At 40.6% G+C, this 21,756-nt stretch overlaps 1 protein-coding gene across 1 annotated transcript in view; it reads left to right on the forward strand.

Annotated features, from left to right (window-relative positions):
* The window catches only part of mgat5b (alpha-1,6-mannosylglycoprotein 6-beta-N-acetylglucosaminyltransferase B), a gene marked incomplete at both ends in the record, with an annotated part of 60,323 nt that overhangs the window by 19,359 nt on the left and 19,208 nt on the right, over positions 1-21,756 (forward strand). Inside the window, 5 exons of the mRNA XM_083897026.1 lie at positions 2,868-2,977; positions 4,856-4,929; positions 7,624-7,791; positions 9,230-9,394; positions 12,537-12,706. Coding sequence (XP_083753152.1) covers positions 2,868-2,977; positions 4,856-4,929; positions 7,624-7,791; positions 9,230-9,394; positions 12,537-12,706 — 687 coding nt within the window. The remainder of the gene's footprint in view (positions 1-2,867; positions 2,978-4,855; positions 4,930-7,623; positions 7,792-9,229; positions 9,395-12,536; positions 12,707-21,756) is intronic.

Raw genomic sequence — 21,756 nt, forward strand, 5'->3', positions numbered from 1 at the left:
AGTGTTGATTATAAGGGCAAAATCTCACTCCCCCTTGCTCCCCCCTACTCGAGAATGTCACATGTTGTATGTGACATTGTATGTATGTCACATTTTCATATTTAAGAAGTTGAACTCAGACCTTTTGTATAATAATAATAATAATATAAAACAGATTTGCTGAGTTACTATCAAAATAGCTGGTTGATTAATGCAGTAGCTGGTTATTTATCAGTTAATTGTTACCGCACTAAATTTTGAAGGTAACTGTTCCTGGAAACGACCTGAGGGGAGTTTAGGATAATGTTATGCAACGCAACACAGTCAGTAAATACCTTCCCTTGGGGAACTCACAAAAAATACATGCAGCCTCATTGAATTCAGTCTTGCTTGATCTTCATCTGGCCCAGAATCACTGTTGCTCTAGTTTTCCTGGAGTTTATTTATTTATTCAGAGTTTGTTAACGAGCGATATCCATCTCAATAATGCTACGACATGAAAAGAGAGCTCATTAAAATAATAATAATTTTAAAAAAAGAAGTAATTTCACACTTTGTTCTCATGTAAAACAGGCCAAGGCAGTGGTTCTTGTTCATTCATAATCACTGATTATAGTCAGAGCTTTAAAGTCATGTGTTGATACGCGCAACTTTGAGGTTTGAATTTAAATTTTTTATCTGTTGTTGTCAGATGTTTGTCTGAGGATGTTGTGTTATGTAAAGACACAGGTTCAGGCTGCGAGAGGCTGTGTTGCATCAATTTAGCGGGATGAGATTCAAACAACTGCAGGCGGAAAAAGTATTTAGAAGCGTTTCTCTTCCAAAATACACAAATTATGGTGAAAGTGAGCATAGTAAACATACAAATATCATCTCTGATTGGACATTTACTTGTTTGGTAAAGCATCACTTCTCTTACTGTATAAAAAAAGTCTCTCACTGTACTGTGTAAGGTTGTGGATTTTTGACACAGCTGGCATTTGTCACTGTTCACTGGGATTTCTGAGACTCTGAGGAAATAATGGGAAAGGGTCGTTTCAGTACAAACCACGCGACGCTGTTGCAGCACGTGTTGTGAACAAGTCCCAATGCCTGTAAAAAAAAAACAAAAAAAACATTTATTTTCAAATCCAAGGTTTTGGTATTTTTCAGACCGTTTCACTGCTACAAAGTGTTTATTTATACGGCCATCGATTTGGGGAAAAAGAAATACATGTGCATGTGTGTAAGGATATTGGAGGTTATTTCAATGACTCATACTAGGATCATTTTTATTTTTATCAGAGATGCTGTTTATGAATTCTAACACTTGTGGACAGGAATACATTTTAAACCCAGGCTTTGTCATTGTCATATTTAAAAAAAAAAAATGGTATGTTATGGAGCTCGTACAGGAGCTGTACGTGGGCATTACTTGATCTGTGGAGTACAGTTCTGCAACCCCCTGTCCTTTAATTATTAGTAATTGTTCTGTTGTGTTTGTTTTGCCAACAGCAAAGGTCAGGTGCAAGTGAAATACTTCTGCTTAAATTGATTTTCTGTTTTTTTTTTTTTATCTCCCCAAAGGAGCAGCCTTAAGGGTTGTTGTCGAGTCACTTCCTTGTCTCAACAAATAATTCAAAAAAAGAGCTTTTTTGTATTATCCTTTCAACAGAAACGTATTAAAAAACATGTTCTATCTCTTAAGCACAAAAACCAGCCTGTGTTACATTGTGAAGTCCTGCTCCAAGATCATTGGAGTGAGGCTAAATGATGTGACGTCCCTCTGGGGGAGAACATTAAAAGAAGAAGACCACCTCCGTTCTCTCTGATGAGTTTGAGTTGATGCCCTCTGGTCGCAGGTACAATGCACTCCGGGGTCAAAACGAATCGTTTCTTAATTCCTTTTATTCCTTCAGCTTTCAGGCCGCTGAACTTGGATAGCTGTCATTTGAGATAACATTGATATGCACTTTAGACCAAAACTTCTATTATTTATTTATTGTGTAACTAACACAATTTATTATTTGAACAAGGTGCCAATTACTTCCTTGTCTGTTAATTGTCTTCTCTGTTTATCTTGAGGACACCTCTTTGCAGCTGATAGCCGAATTCAGGTAAACTTCGAAATGGTCGTTGCTTGAATATTTTTAGGTTTTCACCTCCTGCGTTAAAGGTCCCATGTTATGCAAAATCAACTTTGTAATCATTAAAATCCTTATAATTAGGACTCTGGAGGCCCTATCAGTCGGCAACGTGTGAAAAAAGATAACTCACTCATGTTTTTGTGGTCCTCCTCAGTCTAAGTACAGGAGATAAAACACGCAATGTCGACTTCCACGCTCATTGGGACGTCACAAGACACTAAATTACTGGAATTGTTGTCTCTCGGAGCTCCGCTTTGTCCGCAAAACACGCAAGAGTACTTTTGAGAGTACTTTTGAGAGCAACGGTATCAGAAAACCGGAAGTCCGCGAAACTATTATATATAGTTATATTCTTGGCTCCACGGTGCAGCACAGAGTTCTACACAAACTTCCAGCCTCAGAGGATTTATCTGTCCAGTGGATACATGTTATATATGACGGCAATGTGCCTGCTAGAGCCTGCAAATGATCACTTTTCCAAATGCTAACTGCTGTTAGCTACCAGTAGCCTCTGTGGCTGATGTCATTTCCTGTCCCTTAAGTTTAATTTTTCCTTTTTTTTAAAAGACATACTACTAAACCGAGCGTTCTGAACAGGGCTGTTTTGGCAGGGTGATTGAACTGCTGTGGTGCTTCATCCTTTGACCAAAGCATGTCACAGACATGTTCATGAGGACACCAGGGAACTGGGTTAACTTGGATAAATAGGGTATAGTATGGGACCTTTAATTTGGCTGTCTGTTTTTGTCGTCCTCGATCCAGGATTCAACCTATGGGCCTGGTGGAGCGCATCCAAGCGATAGCCCAGAACATGTCTGACATGGCAGTGAGGGTGGAGCAAATCCTCCAGCACAGCATGGCCGGCAACAGAGGTACATCGCTCACGAATGCATGCTCATGTGTGTGTCTGGGAGATGAATTCCCACTGTTCTGTTTCAAATCCCATTAATCTGAAAAACAATTTCCCCACTGTTTCCCAACGTAAAAGCCTTGACTGTCAAGCCCCGGATTGTGTCCGTCACTCGAGTGCACAATTTCCCTGTGTAGCATGCTGCACTTCCTGGTTGATCATATAGAACATGACAGGCATTATTCACAGCACATTTCATGTCTAAATACCAAACCTCTGCTGCGTGTCAGGGTTGAAGGAGCTCCACATGTGCACCACAGCGCAGCGCTTCATATCATCACCACAGGACTTTCAGGCAGGATGTTTAAGTCGCCCGCGGTGATTAATAACTTCCTGGTTAATGGAATCCATGTCTGTCAGCTTTCTTTATTAGCCTTCATTCTCCGTTTCTTTATTGGCTGCAGAGTAGACGTCGGACAGCACGATGTAATTTACGGTTCAATTCCTCCCTTGTATCCACGACGTTGCGCTTTATGATTGAAAATGGTTCACCTGACGGCTCTCATTAAAATGAGTGAGATGATCCGTCTGTTGTCATCATGTCTGATCTGCGTTTGGACGAGGCCGCCGTGAACTCTGCTAAAGTTTTGACATTGGCAGGCAGGAGCGCTCTTCTGTGTGAGAGATCTGGAGTTATCATGCTAATCAGACAGAATGGAGAGCAATTATTTGTCTGCGAGTGTGCTCTTCCATGGTTGGCAGGATGCTGCTGCAACCGCTCCTTTAATTAGGCTCGCGAGCACTGGGCTTCAAGGGGAAAACGAATGAAGGGAAAGTAAAGCGAGAGGCAGAGGGGGGGAAAAAAAAGGAGATGGAGTCAACTGAGCCGCAGAAAGAGCCAGGAAAGATTGGGAGAGAAGAAAGAGGGCTGAAGATTGTGATTTTCTTTTATGCACTACACTAATGCATGCTATCTATAGTAAATGCAAGCAAGTGGCTTGGAAGACAGACTTGGCCATTCAGCAAGGGAGCCCAGCATTTGTGTAAAAGCTTCTTAGCCAGCCTTATACTCTCTAAATGATCCCTGTGCATCCAATCGGCAGTAATGCTGTGAAGACCACATCGATCACTATTAAAACTTATCATCCAGGGACAAATTCAGAGTAGGGGTGGGGGGGAAAAATCGATTCACATAAGAGTCGCGATTCTAATCATCGTCGATTCTGAATCAATTCATAAAATTAAAAAAATCAATATTAAAAAAAAAAAAAAAAAAGAACACCACACAGAACACCAGTTTGTGTTATTTGTGTACACTTTTATTCTTGTAACTTATTGGAGAAAAAGGCAGCTAACCTCAGCTTTTATTTATGCACGTTATTTTTGTTGTACAGTAAGTACGTTTTTATTTGTTTTGAATGAATAAATGTTAACTTTTGTAATGTCTTAAGTTTGCCTTTGTGGGATTACATCATCATCAGAATCAGTTTATTTATAAATCACATTATCTTAAACATACTGTATTGTTTTGATGCCATAATTTGCCTTAGCACACTATGCATCGTATCAATTTTTGCATCGAGAATAAATTTTGAATCAAAACGTGAGACACCCAAAGATTCACATCCCTAATTCAGAGGCTGATATTTATAAAATATGTACTATTTGTAAATGACAGCTTGTTTAAAATCTGATTCTCGATCAGATTTCCTGTGTTTTTGTTAGAAGTGGACAACAGATGGTTTATTTGGCTTGAAAAGTGGATACAGAATATTTCACCTCTCCTTCCTGTTCCTGTTCGACTTTTCTTGTTCAGTGTAAAAATTATGCAGCTGATTTTTGCTGTCTCTCTGTATGTGTTAAGGCTTTGATAAATACTGTTTGCTTTTGTTTCCTCCAGTCAGGGACGGAACACTAGGGCAATGTGTGATTCCTAAAGATCCCCGGTATCCAGACTGCTCCAGCAAGGTGGATGTAAGTCTATATATCTCACTTAAGTCCAAACAATGTTACGCGCACACACACACACACACACACAACACAAATTCCCTCGTCCTCTGTTGGCGACTCACCTTGGCGCGTCATGGATTTTGTATCAGATAAAGGGAGAAATGGAGTGTGATGCGCGACGACAAAGAGAAACTGGACCTTGAAAATAGTCGGAACAGAATAAAATATGTTGTTGTTTTTTTTAAGCAAACAGTGTCCAAAAGAGAAGCAGAGCATCGTATTGTGTCAAATATACACATAAATAACATTGTCTCTGTCTGTTGTAATGGAAATAATTAAAGGAAGGAAAGCTCGTTATTTAAATATAGATTTCAAGACAGTGACATGTACCGTCTGTCCAATATTCAAACGTTGTTGCTTTCTTTGAGGTGTGTGTACACACGGTAACACAATGTCTATAAAAATCCACGTCTCTGTCTATTTCTAACACCTTTCATACTAAGAGATTTAACTCCTTCACAAAACACCCACATACGCATAAACAAAACTGAGGAAACGCCATCAAATAATCTCATTGGTCATCAATGAGCTAACTATTATATATGATACTAGTAAAAATATTATTGATTCAACCGGAGTTTAAAGGTGCCATATGTAAGAATATGGCCAAAAATGATTACTACATTCAAATTCAAGGTCTTTTAGGTTTCGTTTTCTGACATAACTGGCAACCCGTTGTTGCTCGGCAGCCGAGACTCTACTGACTGCAATGATTGGTAGACGGCGGTAGGTGGCGCCACATGCCAAAACATGATTTCAAAACATAAACATGATTTGCAGTCTGCAAAATATTTTTTTTAATGCAAATATTTTGGCTGTACTGTTGTTGTTGGTGAGTTCAGTTTGTTATATGAACATTATTCCTGAGTCTCTGTGACATATTAGGAGGATTTTATGGTCAGTTGCTTAATATTTATTACATAATGCACCTTTAATAAAAGTTATGAGTTATGATTCTAATTCAAAAGTACAAGCTAAAACGATACAATAACAGTCTAAAATATGAAAAGGACGAACGACGTACTTCTGTGCAGACGAACAGTGGTAGAAATAAAAAGATAAGCAAAGGGTTCGGTTAAATAAAACTCTGTTAAAAGCCAGGTGAAAAGGTCTCGTGTTTTGCTTTTAAAAAGAAATATCTACATTCTTTGCCGCCCTCATGTCTTCCAGGACGATGAGAGACGATCATAAAAGGAGGTTTTAGTTATAGGTTCAGGGATAATTAAAAGGCTGTGACCTGAAGATCTGAATGTTGCAGGGGTTTTGTAGGTTAAAAGCAAATCTGAAGCTTTAGAAAACCAATAAACTGATCTTAAAGGTCCAGTGTGCGAAATTAAAGTGAAAGTGAAGATAAAATAAGTACCCTTACAATCACCTGGTTGTATGGATTTTTTGTGCTCCATTACCCCAGAATAAGCCTTATATTTATATGAGGAATCATTCGGCTTTATTGATTGTTTTTACAATAGCAGTTTCGCCAATTCAGAGCATTTAAAGTTGGTATAATGTGTTGCTCTCTCTCTGGTGTAATGTACAATTTAGAGGCTGCTCCATTTTATGCTCATTTTTGAAGGATTTTGTTCAGGAACAGCACTTTAAGGGTGAACTAGTTTAAAAAAAAAAGAGATTCAACACTTAAAGATTTGAGAGTCAAAAAAAAAATTGTACTGATTGTAAAGTGCGTCGCACTAAATAAGTGGGACACAAGTCTTTGAACTGTTCAAAGACCATCAGCTCAGCCTGGTACAGAAGAGAGCCCTTCAATTATTGGTATTCATTATTATTTCACGATCTCTCTCTCTCTCTCTCTCTCTCTCTCTCTCTCTCTCTCTCTCTCTCTCTCTCTCCCTCTCCAGCCTGCTGCAGAGCACTGACTTTACATTAAAAAACAATAGCGTTTGCTTTGTCTGTATATTTTTATCATGACCTTATCATGCTGTTTTTGGGCCTAGGGGACATATTATGAAAAATCAACTGTTTAATCATTTAAATCCTTATATGTGGGACTCTGGAGGCCCTATCAGTCGGCAAAGTGTGAAAAAAGATGACTCACTCATGTTTTTGTGGTCCTCCTCAGTCTAAGTACAGGAGGTGAAACATTCCAAATTCCTGGAACCGTTGTCTCGCGGAGCTCCGCTTTGTCCGTAAATCACGCAAGAGTGCTGGCGAGGGCAACGGTATCCAAAAACCGCGAAGTCCGCGAAGTCTTGGCTGCACAGTGCAGCACAGAGTTCTACACAAACTTCCAGCCTCAGAGGATTTATCTGTCCAGTGGATACATGTTATATATGACAGCAATGTGCCTGCTGGAGCCTGCAAATGATCACTTTTCCAAATGCTAACTGCTGTTAGCTCCCAGTAGCCTCTGTGGCTGATGTCATTTCCTGTCCCTTATGTTTTGTTTGACTTTTTTTTTAAGGTGGACCTAAAGAGATACTACTAAACAGAGCGTTCTGAACAGGGCTGTTTTGGCAGGGTGTTTGAACTGCTGTGGTGCTTCATCCTTATGGTATTTTGACCAAAGCATGTCACAGACATGTTCATTAGGACACCAGGGAACTAGTTTAACTTGGAGAAATAGGGTATAATATGAACAACTTTAAAGGACACAGCCGGTAAACCATATCTCAAAAAGAGTGTTTGGGCTTTTCTTTCCAGTGGATGCGTGCCCGTTGGACGTCGGACCCTTGCTATGCCTTTTACGGGGTGGACGGATCTGACTGCTCCTTCCTCATCTACCTGAGTGAGGTGGAGTGGTTCTGCCCCCCACTGGCCTGGAGGAACCAGACTGCTACACCCACCCTGAAGCCTCCGCCAAAGAGACAGGTAAACACAGCAGGTGACACTTTATTTTGTTTGCAGACATGTAAAACAAACCAAATCATCAACAAAAACAACAAATCATACTGTATACATACATATCTATCTCTAGCTTTGACCAAAATTTGGAAGAAAATTATTCTTGGTTGGTATTTCAACACCGAAGCTTCAGCGTTTGGGATTTAACCAGAGGCTACATCCATACTAGTCAGTTTTAATTTAAAAATCCATAAATTCTGCTCCGGATACACCTGTCATCCACATTACCCAAGCGCTTTAGAGCTCAAAAATCAATTTTTGGTTGAAATCTTTGCTGCTGCTTTTAGCACAGCCAGGGAAAAAAAAGAAGCCTTTTGAGTATGATGTTGCATTTGTTTCCTGATTGTTTTTTTTTTTTGTTTCTTTTATCATCGATGTCTCAACTATTAGCTGTGAAAGAAAAGTACTTAATTGTTGTTTTATCCCTGTCTTTGTTGTACTTTTCACCACTGTTGTTTCATTCTCCGAAACATAAGTGCAGAGGAGAGAATCAACTTCCTGTTTTGCACATGCCCAGTACTCCTGAAATGTGACGCACATTTTTAAGGATTAAAATTAGGATTTTTAATTTAATTACACTGTTTGGATGTTGCCAAAAGGCAAAAGATTCACGGGAAGTTTGAGTCCCTCTCTCTCTCTCTCTCAGGGTGTTTGCTGTCACTCCAGATTTCCGTTGCCGTTTCCACTGCCGCGTCGTTTGATATTTATTTTCGGCATCAACACAAGATGCATTGCGGTTATAATCACTCTTCAAGGTCTCTACCCCTCCGTCCCCCCTCCCCTTCTTTTCTCCCTGGAGTAATGTACAACAGGCCCTGATGTAAATTTGTTCTGCAGCTCTACCTTCAGCTCTAATTGCCAGCCTGTATTCAATGATACTAATCCCAACTCTTCCCCTCGGGCTCTTTGCATTTCTGCTGTGCCATACACAAGTTGCCTGGAGGGCAATAATTTACCCGCATTGTTTGATTACCCTTCAACTCTGCAAATTGATTTTCGTCTTTTGAGAAAATCTGTATTTTTTTGAGAGAGACACTTTTGCATCTGCCCTCCGTGCTCTGCCATTGATCAGCGCTGGCATGCTGGTATTTCACTGTGACGTGCAGTGATCATACTGGGCAGACGAGGAGATGTAAACGTATTATTTACGAGCGTGATCCAGAAATCCCTCAGGCAAACTCTCGTAGAGGCCGTGTCCAAGGTTCCTGCAGACGCTTAGAGGTTTCACCACAACTCCAATGAAAATAGTCCCACTTATAGAAAACAATAACAACAAATATGTTGTGTAGTTTCAAGCCGGGTTCTGCATATTTATGAGCCTGCAGATGTTCTGCACAACAAAGCAACAGGACGCCTTTTATATGCAGTATGCACTTGTAAATATTTATTTGCTCCCGTTGTCCAGGCTGTTTTCCAGTTTGACATCGGCGCTCTGCTGGAGAAGGTGGGCACTGGAAAGGAATCACTGAGCTTCATGAAGAGACGAATACGAAGCCTGGCGGCACAGTGGGCCTCCGCCGCTCGGCGGCTGGACGACAAGCTTCGCAGCCAATGGAGAGATAAAAAAAGGGTGAATATGAGCCATTTTTTTACACCCCGGTGTATATTCGCACAAACTGCAGGGCAAGAGTATGTGCTGTAAAGTAATAATCTTTTACATTTATTTATCAGCACGATTTTTGTAACTAAATTGTGCGGAACACCCACAGCACGGTGCCAATTCAGTGTTCCAAACTGCTTTATGCTCATCCTTAGTTATTTTTGTCTTTAGCTCGTGTTGTTTGTTCATTGTATGGTGCTCACAGTGCTCTTGGCTGCCTGTGAGGTGCAAACAGACTGCTTTTGCTTTAAACTGAGTGTTTTTTTGGGCCCAATATGTGTGTTATCAATCCAGCGTTAAAATCTGCAGGTGGTGTCTGATATGGGAAATAATGAAGAAACGCACAATTGCAAGGGACATTTTCCATCCTGAACGATATATCGTACATGCGATATACATATGGTAAATGTGTTAAATGTTTCCCCCACACATTCAGTCAACAACAGCGCGCTCCTGCGGTTGAACAGTTTGCAGCCCGCTGTGCTTCTTAACTTTCACATGAAAGTGAAACACATACCATGGTTATTTTATTAGATTCGAGATCCTTTATTTGTCATTTCGCATGAAGAAAAAAACTATTTTTTTGCTCGCCAGCTTCTGACGGTGCCAGATAACACAGTATAATAATAAAAAAGAAAAAGAAAACCCTTAAAAACCCTAAAACCCTCATTATAAATGACATTAAAGTATTAATAAGGAGTCTCTTTCATACATGTACACCGTCAGCTCCTTGACTCCTTTTACCCATCATCACTTTCTTTCACCCTGACCTTCAAAATAAGAGCTACTGGCTTCAGCTACAACAACAATCTGTATATTGCACATGGTAATAAAAATAGCTTGAAATAATAATAATAAATATATATGTATATATATATATATATACATATATATATATATGTGTATGTATGTATATATGTGTATATGTATGTATATATGTATATGTATATATGTATACAATATGTATGTATACAACCACTTTTATTAAAATCTCTTAATTTGTCACGAGTGATATCGCCGACGCAATATTCAGGCACGTTATGGCGTGATGATTTCCTTGTCAGGTTTTTACAGAGACACGCACACACAAAGACACAAGGAGGATGAAAGTCTTGTCTCCATGACCTACAAGGAAACGACAATGATTTATTTCCAGGAGACTCTGACCTTAGACATAAATGCCACATTGAGGAGGCAGTGTCTGTTTAAAGAATGCTGCTCAGATGCATAATGGAAAAGGAAGTTTTCGTGTGGTTTTTTTGGTTTGTTTTGATGCTTTATGCATTTATGGAGTGCCACAATATGTCGGTTTTATCTTTCACATTGAAGGGGGGTTCGAGTGAATGGCTGACCATTTTGCAGTGGATGCCTTTTTACTCACAACATGGACACAGCTCTTCATAAACCCCGCAGTAGCCGAGAAGTGACTTAATGCTCCAAAAGCTTTAGAAGCCAGATAAAAGTTTCTTCTTTTTCTTTTTTTCCCTTTCCCTGCACATGTCAACAGTTGCCTTGTCATTCTGCTGTGTGCCTTCCCTTCATCACTTGGATAAATCAAACCTCAATCTGTCAGTAATGCTCCACTCCTCCCCAAAAACCTGCAATCTCCCCTCGGTGTCCAGAGGGCTTTGTTTATTGTAATTGTGTGTTTGACAGTAATGGTTACTGTCCATTAACCAAACCCTGCTGCAGCCTTGGAGTCAGTCATTGTGGGGTGGAGAAAAAAAAATTGCAGAGACGGATTTGTAGAGTAGACAGGTGCTTTATGGAGCATCTGTGGCCAACGTGTCTGTTTTTCAGCTCCTTTAACGTCCTTCGGTTGTGTGTGAGCTTCGATTGTAGCATTTGAATGAACGCTTTCTACTGCAGTGCATAACTTTTTCATTTTTGTTGTTGTTCTTATTCTGCCTCTGTTTAGCCCTTTGTGAACAGAAACAATGCAACATTATTTACAAACATTATTTCCCTAAGGGATTAATAAAGTGTATATTAAAAAAAAAGGAAATAAATATGACACTTGATTTTGCCATGAATCGTGAGGGAAATGATGCTCTGACTACATCAGCTTCAAAATCACTTTAACATGATGATGCATTCTTTAAGGATGAAATACAGAGGATAGGGATGATTAGCATTGGAGATTCTAAATGTAAGATTTAAATGTAAAAAAACAAAAACAACATGAAACTCATACAGTGAAAGATGACTAATTATTGTCCTTTTAAATGATGACTCTTGGGATACGCGTTTTTTCAAAGATATTCAGAGATGAAAATGTAAAACGAGATGTCTCCTCAGGAACACCTCAGTTCAGCAGGAATCATATTTGAATCACGATCACCATTTTGGCCTCTTGTGAACATGATCGTGTGATATTGAAAATGCGTGCTCCACCAGGACTTCTGCCTTTATTTTTCAATCACATCTGCTGCTGTTTCCTTCGCCAAGCAGCTCCACTTAAGTTTCCTGGATGCAGTCTGGACCACAGTGCCATTGCGTTAGAAGACAGATATACAACACATAAATTCTGAAGACAACATCATTTTGTTTTCTCCTCTTTCTCTCGCGCTCTCTTTCACTCACTTTCTCTGTGTGTGTGTTTATTTAAGATAAGATAATCTTATATTTGTCCCACATGGGGAAATGTGCAGTGTTACAGCAGCCAACAATCACAACAAGGTAGAAAGCTAGAAATAAGGAAATAAAGACTATCATATAGGTGCAAGGAAAAGAAAACAACATGAAAACAGGATACCAACAATAGCGTCACTATATAGAGTGTGGAGTAAACAGTGCACTCAGGGAAGACGGTGCTATAATTTACAGTACAAGATTGAAAAAGGAGTGGGGAGAGAAAACTAGGCCATAGAGATTCCACTGTTCAGGGGTGATAAAAGTTCCACACTGGAGCTTGAAGTGAATTCTCATCTTAACACACTGGTAATTTAAGCAGTCATTGCACTCAGTGTCATTCGGTGGATCAGATAACCCTCAATTACCACATGGTTTAAGAAAAACGTCTAATGCCGCATGAAAAGTGGTGATGTAGTGTGCTCCACTTTTCTCTTGCTTTGACGTTTCTTTCTTTTTTCCTTTCCCCCGCTGAATTCAGATTCTCGTCCATGTGGGTTTTCTGACAGAGGAGTCGGGGGATGTCTTCAGTCCGAAGGTGCTGAAGGGCGGTCCCCTGGGCGAGATGGTGCAGTGGGCCGACATCCTCACAGTTCTCCATGTGCTGGGGCACAACGTCAAGATCTCCGTATCAGTCAAGGAACTGCACGGGTAAACAAGGTTTTTTTTTTTAACTTATTCCTCCCTGACCCTGTTATTTTCTCACATTTACTTTCAAGCTGCAGGCAGAATCTCGGCATACACGGCTCTGAGATGTGTTGTCCATGTCATTTTCAATTTTTATGTAAGACTCTGTGGCGTTTCTATGCAGAAATCAGCCGTTGTCTTCAAGCGAGTGGAAACGCTTTGTTGTTGTCTGTCGATTCCCTTCCACCTGATGAAAAGCACCAATCTTTTGCTCCGCATGTTTTCAATCACCTTTCGCCACACACACACACACACACACGGTGGCTATCTCTCCGTCCTGCAGAGTTTGGTATCAGCCTGTGGGCTCGACAGCATCTGCACACCTCCTTGTGTTTGCGATAGCGTGCCTCTTGCCCCCTAACCATCGCAATCACAAAAACACACATACATTATTTAAGCTGAGATGAGATGGGTTCATGTAAACATTCAAGATTATTGGTTCCCACACTTTTGGGGGAATGTGATTAAGAGTTAAATAAAAAAAACAAAAAAAACACAACGGTCTATCTCTTGACATTTTCTAGAGGCTGTTATTTTTTTCGGCTCTGCCCTGGCTTCATGTCGACTGGTCAGAAACACTACTGCGCGCATGGCTACATGAGTTGTTGTTGATTCCTTGCTGCCGGTGACTGGTGTGAAGCTGGAGCAGCAGCAGGCCGATGATAATGTGTGCTTGTTATCGAGCACTGTATCATTACATTGCTGTAAGGAAGAGGTGAGGATGTTGATGAGCTTGAGCTGCCCTTTTGGTCTTAAATTTCAGGCTGCGAAGAAAAGGCTGCTTTGATAAGAACAGACCGGCGAGGTGGGAGCGATGGCGCAGTAGGAATGCCTTTGTCGGCCATGCTATTATTTACCCCACTAATTGGTGTCATGGTGTGTTGAATCGCTGCAGTCTGCCTACTTTGGGAGCACCATTAGAGAGTCTTTAAAAATGGCAAAAGTTATGACTCACTGAAAAAAAAATACATCAGCCAAGGTTACAACCGATAACGGTCTTTGTGTTATATTTTATGTGTCCGTTTTGAGGTTATGCACATTGATATACGTAAGTGCGTCCATTAAGCTTGATAATGCTCTCCGTTCTCTGGGAAATGAAAAGTCCAGCCTCGGATCAAATAGCCCATAAGTAAAATACAGCCAAGTATATTTTAATGGCCTTGTTAAACTGGCCGGTTAATGACAGATGCCCGAACATTCTCTGACTATTAATCAGCAATGAAAAAGAGAATGTTTTCTCCTCGTCCCATCCTTGTCTTCTCCCACATTAAATTGACAGATTGTTACGTTGGTTGTGCTCCCACTGCTTCCCTCAGGCTTGTATCTATTTACATTTTCTTCTCTCTCCCACTCAGGCTTCAGAAGGGAGCTGAATGTCCTGCTGTGGCTCTTGTGTGAATAGCATTGTTAATATGTTTAGTGCTTTCTCCCGATCGACAGATTAGCCTCACTGGGTGCTTAGTTACAGTGGGAGTTAGACGGCTACTTAGCATCACATCAATTGGCTCTATAATTTGCGACACTCTTGCTCTCTGGTGGCTTCGCTGAATAGTCACTTTGGCTGACGACTTCTCTTTGCCGTTCCTGCCCGAAATAAATCAGTTACCGTCACACGTTGCATCTTCGCATTAGGATCCTGGCTCACTTTCACAGCAGATTCTCCAATGATTATCTTTAAAAAAAAAAATGCCCCTTTTTTTCTGGCCACACACTGCAAGATTATCTACAGATGCATCAATCATACCCACATGGAAGTGTTATTTTCCGGGATTTTTTAATTAATCGATTGGGGTTACTCCATGTCAGTCACTCCTGTTGCTGAAATAATAACAGTAACTTATGACAGTAGCTGGGTATACATGAAATATCTATTTATAAAGCAAGTTGTTTCTGTGTGTCTATCTGTCTGTGTGTCTGCGACAGGCATATCTCGCTGACCCTTAGTCAGATCGCACTAAGACTTTGGATATGGTTTGAGCATGGCCCGATGGTGTGCATCCTTGATTTTCATAATTTTTGGAGGAATTTTAGTTTTCACTGATTTATCACGCTAAACCAGGCAGGCAGTGGCTCATCAACAGCAGCTGTGCTGTCTGGCGCGGGTCTCACGGTGGGTGAGACTTTTTCACAAGGTTCACCGCAGAACCTTGTGAACCTGTATACTGAAACGGCGAAGTCAGTGTCCATTCACCAATATGCGAGCACATATTAATTTTGCATTGGCATGCTACTACTTTGTGGCTAACTTGACGAACCCGTTTCCAAAGGTAAGCTAGCAAGGCTATGATTAGCATTAGCGTAGGGCTAACATAATACAAACACTGTGCAACCTCATTAGGCACAATGCAAATGTTTTCATCTTTGATTAGCATTACCGTAGCTAGCTGTTGTGACTGTCAGCCACACTAGTGCATACATACTTGCATACATACTTGGTACGGGCACTGCACTAGTAGCACAAAATCAAACACTTACCATAAAAACAGTGTAACAACTGGCAAACTGTTCTCTTTGGAATACTGTTATTAGGAGTTGGTTTAAATTAGATGAAGTTGCATTGATTTAAATCTCTTTTACAAATGAGATTGCAAATCATACAGATGATGCAAGGAGCGGCATTTAAAATAGCACTGTGCACAAACAGATGGCATCGATGTATCTGGATTATCTCGATTTCATCAGGGAACAGTGATGATGCGTGTCATCTCTATGAACGATGGTTTTACTACTTTTCATAGAACAAGAGGTTTCTTTGCAGCGCTGCTCTGCATAAAATATACAACCTCACGTAGCTGCTAACGTGGTTGTAGACTCTGGTTAATTATCTCATCATGTATCTGTTGAAGGGACCTGATGGCGCTGTGAGTGCTGCACACCTTACTGGAAAGTAATCAATATTTAATCTTTGAAGCTGCATTTGTGTCAACTTGGTGGTCATAATTCAAACACCATAGACTCGTTTTAGGATTAAATATCATAGTTTAAAAGTTTTCACTCTTCATGTAGTAGCGTCTACTCACACTTTCTAACAAACACTCTCCCTGTCCCGTTGTAGCTTAAACGTAAAGAGACTTCAGATTTGTAATTCGACACTGTGTTCGCATAGACGTCGAGTCAGAGGCAGAGTGATGGTAATACAGGGAAAGTAGTGCAGCCTCCTCCTCTTGTCTGTCCTGGTTTTGCTGTAATTGAGGTGGAGACTTTGACATCACTTCTGTCACTAACACTGGCACTTGTCGCGCTCCTCGGGGAGGACCCCACGGCAGTCTGCAGAGTGGCAAAGACAGCTGTTATTTTCGCTCCGGGGTCTCCCCTCCTCTCTCCTCGGAGAGCGACACGGGTAATTAGCCAGCGACGGAGCGTGGCGTCTGAACACCTGAGGAGTGAGGAAACGGAGGCGGGGTAAAAAATAAAATGGAGTTGAAGGCGGGCGGGCGGCGGTGGGGGGGGGGGGGGGTATGTCAGGTACAGCGAGTTCCATCAGCAGATTGAAGAACGCTCACACTGCCACTTAGAGGGGTTGCCATCTAGAAATAATCTGAAGAAACCAATATTGTTGAAACACCAACACCATCTCGGGCTGAACTCCGATGAAACTCTCTTTCTCTCTCTCCCTGTATGTCTCACACTGATGTGATTTCACGCTCCTTTATATATACTCTTGTTTTTCTGTTCTGTCTTGACATGGAGGATCTGCAGAGCTGCTTTTTCTATTATGAATCCTGTCTAGACCTCGGCGTGCACTTAACAGACGTCTGTGTTGTGTGATCACTATCCCAATTAAATTATGTGAGGAATGTTCCTGTCATTCACAAACCGAGGCAGGTGCATTAAACGTATAAGACACTTGATAATCAAAGCTTTTTTTTTCTTTTCTTTTTTACCTTGAAGCATTAATAAAGAGTCTTATTATATCGTCAATGTCGGGGCTGTGCCTCCACAAACGCTGATGCACTCTCACCCTACAGCCTTCTGATTGATGCCACTTTGTTTCTGCTGTGCTTTGAGAGCGAATGCAAAAACAGCACCGCAAGAAAAAAATAGCCGCGTAGGCCGGAATCACTCGGCCAACAGTGCGGTATGTGGCGAATAAATTAGGTTGTTAGTGTTTTTCTTTCGTTTTGCAATTAAAGTACGTTTTCCTATTCTGATTTAGAATGTAGTCGTCTGAAGCTCAGGACAGGCTTGAGTTGTGCTTACACTAAAAAGGAAGAATGAGTAAAACCCTTAGAGATAAGCTCGAGGACAACTGGCAACTCCATGGATACGAGCACCACCATTTCATCTGCATGGGATCTACTTTACATCTCCTCGCCTTTACTCATCACTCTGCCTCGGGTCACAGTTTTCGATGCACACTATCATCCGTGGTGCTCGTCTGTGAAGGTTCTCACTCATCCAGGTCATTATCTAAACTCTTCAATGATCCACAAGAGTCCATTAATGGCAGAATCTCCCTCTCGTTCAACCCAAAGTATGAGGCAGAATTAATTGTATCGATTTTCTGCAGATTAGGGATTGGACCGTACCACTTGTTTGTGTCTGATGCCAAATTCGAGTCACGACTCTGCTATTAATCTAATCCAAGTCATTTTAGACAATTTATGAACTATGAAGCTGTCAACAACACATTTGTGCTGAGTCATTTCAAAGACTTAGGCCCCGTCACATTTCTCCTTCTTAAAATTTCCACTTGGTTTGGAGTGGCCTCAACCGTAAATTCCCCTCGTTGAGTGAAGTGGGTTCCCTACGGAATTTGGACACCACTTTATGCAAATTAGCGTAGTTACATGCTAACCTACGCCACATGTTGACGATTCTACGGGTGGAGCGAGCCGGTTAGCTGGTTAGCTAGCTGCTTTCATAAATTGTCAGTTATTTTCTGACATTTTTTGACATTGTAAAATGTTTATTTGCAGAAATATATTACAACAAAATTGTTCCTCTGCAGATGTGGCCGCCATCTTTGTTGGAAAAAAAACCAGCCGGCTTGCTGAATTCGCAAAGCATCTTGGGTAATTTCATCTTCCACTTTGTTTTAAGCCCGCATCAGAGCTCACTACATTTTGAGGGTTGATTATAAGGGCAAAATTGCACTCCCCCTAGAGAATACGCAAAATTTAGGGTTAGGGCAAAAAATTAACTAAACATGACTCAGCTATAATGCTTTTACTGATTGTAATTTAAATTTTTATCTGTCCGTTAACTGGTCCAGTGATTTTGAGAACAATACTAATGCAGATCACTAAAAAATGGCAGGTGATCTGCTTTGGCGACTCCAAGGGACAGATAAGCTAAAAGAAGATAAACAGATTACAACACGAAACATTAGACATAACGGCATAAGAGCTACTCGTCATAAAACATTTCACTTTCTAACACCAATGCGTGGAGGATGGATAATCGAAGAAATACGGCTCATTTACACAACGCAATTTGACTCGTTCTTGTTCTTCGTGCTTTAGGCAACAAACAAAAGTGTTAGATTTTTTTCTGCGGCACGGAGACACTTTTACCGCGGCTTAAGGAAATGAGGTCTTCTTGTGATGTTGACAACTCGGGGAAAGTAAAAGAGGAAAAATGAGAAAACACACAAATGAGCATGGTGCATAACAATCCCTCTCAGTAAATGGAAAAGCAAATGTAAAAAAAAAAAAAAAAAACCCTGATATTTCCCACAGATCTTAGTATTGTTGATGTTCCTCCTCCACGGTCATGATCGCACATCATTTTCATTTCTTAAAAAAAAAAAAAAAAAAAAAATGAAAACCAAAAAATAATGAGCTCTCGTCTCGTTTTTCATACTTGTACAAAGCTGGCCAACACAAAGGCCAGAGTGTTTCTCATAAGCTCTGCAGCAACACTTTTCATAAGCCCTGTTGAAATGGAATTGGAGGCTGATCATCAAAGTGGTACATGTTTGGTTTTTTTTTGTCTCCTACCACTGTCCAGCTGTCCCAAGTAATGGATTAGAATTCAACACCTCACTCCCTCTGCAGGCCGACTTCACACGTGGTGGTGCACCATCAGCTCTCCTCCCTGCCCATGTCATTCTCTTCACACTGTGAGCTCTCTCTCTCTCTCCTCAGCCTGCCACCCCCAGGTCCCAGTCTGTGCCTCAAAGTCTGCCTCAGCCCAATTCCTGTCCCGGTTGGATATTTACGTCCTTCCTAAGTAATGCGGTGTGTGAGTGCAGCTCTCTCTGTCTCCTCAAACTGGCGAGTTGCCCTGGTGCCAGTGGCCAGCTGTGTGCCCGATGGTGCTGTCAGGAAATGGACGCTGAAGTCTTAAAGCTCAGTCTTTGCTTTGAAAAGTTTCTCCACTACCATAAAAGAGATTATTTAGTCTTTTTTTTTTTCTTTACTGAATGACGTTAAAAATGATGTGTGCATAGACGAAGCTTTTGATGTGGCTTATGTCTCCCTGCCAACGTCAGTGTCATCCAGATTCTATTATATACACATTTAGAAGCATTAGGGTTTTATTGGGTGACATATCCAGTCGTGATAAACCCAATCAGTGATCATTTATCTCTGTAGATGAATCTTTAAAGAGGAACGCTATCTATCGCTGATTATGCTCATGGACGTGCTGCTTCTTCTTTAATGTGTTTAAGATTATTATAGAGGGGCAAAAGAATGAACCGCTTTACTACAGAATTAATTAATTACTTTAGGCTTTTCATGGGATTTGTTGGTAATGATGAAATTATAATGTAAGTCCAGCTTTATCCTTTAATCTTGTGTGTGTATGTGTGTGTCTGCGAGAAATAGAGTTGTGTCTTCAGGTGTTTGAAAATGTACTGTGTGTGTGCTCGTAGTGCTTGGCTGGGCAGAAAATGATATACAGGTATGTTTTTGGCTGAAGGTGTATCAGGGCCAAGTATGAAAAAAAAAAAAAAATACGAGGGAGGGGGGTAATATTTCGAGAACAACCTTGCAGATTTATGAGAGAAAAAAGGCGGAAAAATAGGCTAGCGTTTTGTTTTTCAAGGAACTACGTCGTCACAGAAGCTGCCGCATGCCGTGTATTATGTCTGCAGTGGATGACTTAATCATATTATACTTTGCAATCGTATTTAGCAATAAGTAAATACTTGTGGTTTTAGCCCAGAATCACCATATTATCATATGTGTCCGGACTTTGAAGAGACGTTGCCAGAATCAGGCCTATTCCTCCTCAGTAACTTTTCCATGTAGCATTCCCTGCTTAACAGAACACTATTTTTTTGTTGTAGATTTGCCACTTTCAATATCATAAATCTGCCACTTTCAATCTGCAAATGTTTTCTCGAAATATTACCCCCCCCCCTTTTTTTTCCTACTTGGCCCTAATCACCATTGTAGAAAAGTGACATATACCCTATAAATAAATATGGTAACGCTTTCTTTTACAGTCCCCTAATTACCAGGTATTTACCTGGTAAATTCATGGTAACACCAAAGTGTTACTAGGTAATTACCAATGGTAATAAGAAAGTAAATACAGTGAAACTGTTGCCAAAATACTGGGCATTTACCTGGTAACTATATAGTTAATTATAGCGTGTTATTACTGCTGTTAATAAGAAGGTATGTACAGCTAAACTATGGCAAAACTATGGTAAATGTAAGTGTATTATTGGGTTATAAACTGGTAATAAGCAGGTACCTACAGTCCCCTAATTACTAGCTATTTACCCAAGGGGTAATCTAACAAACCTAACCCTAAAAATGTGTGTAATTACATGGAAACAAGCTTGGCTTTCTTTTACAGTACAGTTTTACTTAACTTACCGAGTACATTACCGTGCATTACCCAGTATTTTGGCAACGGTTTCACTGTATTTACTTATCTTATTACCCTTGGTAATTACCTAGCAACACTTTAGTGTTACCATGAATTTACCAGCTAAATACCAGGTAATTAGGGGACTGTAAAAGAAAGCGTTACCATAAATATATATATATACATACAGTATATGTAATTACATTCTCTCTTAAACATACACACAGACACTGCTCAGACTAAATGCTTGTTAGTAGCATTCATTAAATGTTATTCTTGTTAATTGCTTCTTTGATTGTCAACTGAAACGCGCTTTTAACGAGTCTTTTTGCGTATGTGTGCATTGTCAATGTGTGTGTGTGCAAAAGTGCGAATCCAAGCCCGCTACTCGCGCTGCTTGAGGACAAAGGAAATGATTAATAATAACGCTCTGTGTTATTAGAGCGCCGTCTGTGACAAAGGAAAGATTTGCCACTGTTGAGCGTAAAAATAACGTGCACATTTGAACCCGGGCCTGTGAAACTGCAGCTCACTCTCTGCAGACGTGCAAGTGCGTGCACAGCTTCGCGCTGGCGTTATTAATGGTAATCGTATAATTCTATACATTGTTGGAAAAAGTATATTATACATAGTATAATTCAAAGACTTGGTGCAACGCCCAGCCCTATAGTGCCTGTGCTTCCTTTTTCATACTTAATGGCTCCTTAATGTTCTTTAATACCGTTACTCTTCCCTTAAAGTTTCATATGTCCAAATAAAACTGCAGCACCTTTAGTGGATCCCTGAGGAGGGGGAGTCATGCACAAACACTGTAATATAGTGTAGCTGCTCTGACAGTAGTGCAGCAACTTTAAATTAAATTCATCTTCGAATGGAAAGTCACATAGTGGAATCGCACATAGGTGGATCTTTATTTATATAGCACTTTTCAAACATATCAAATATGGTTATTACGGTAATTTCACTGACGCTGATGCAGGTCCTTGTCTCCAAAGAGGAGAGAGTTGGAAAAACACCCGTACATAAATAGTTTCCAATTTTTGGCCTGTCTATCTATAAAGCAAGTCGCGTCTGTGTGTCTGTCTGTCTGCGACAGGCATATCTCGCTGACCATTAGTCAGATCGGCCTAAGTTTTTGGATATGGGTTGAGCATTGCCCGATGGTGTGCACCCTTTATTTTAAACATTTTTGGAGGAATTTAAATTATCGCTGATTTATCACGCTACACCAGGCAGGCAGCGGCTCA

This window comes from Microchirus variegatus (assembly GCF_963457635.1).
Source record: "Microchirus variegatus genome assembly, chromosome: 10".
NCBI lineage: Eukaryota > Metazoa > Chordata > Actinopteri > Pleuronectiformes > Soleidae > Microchirus > Microchirus variegatus.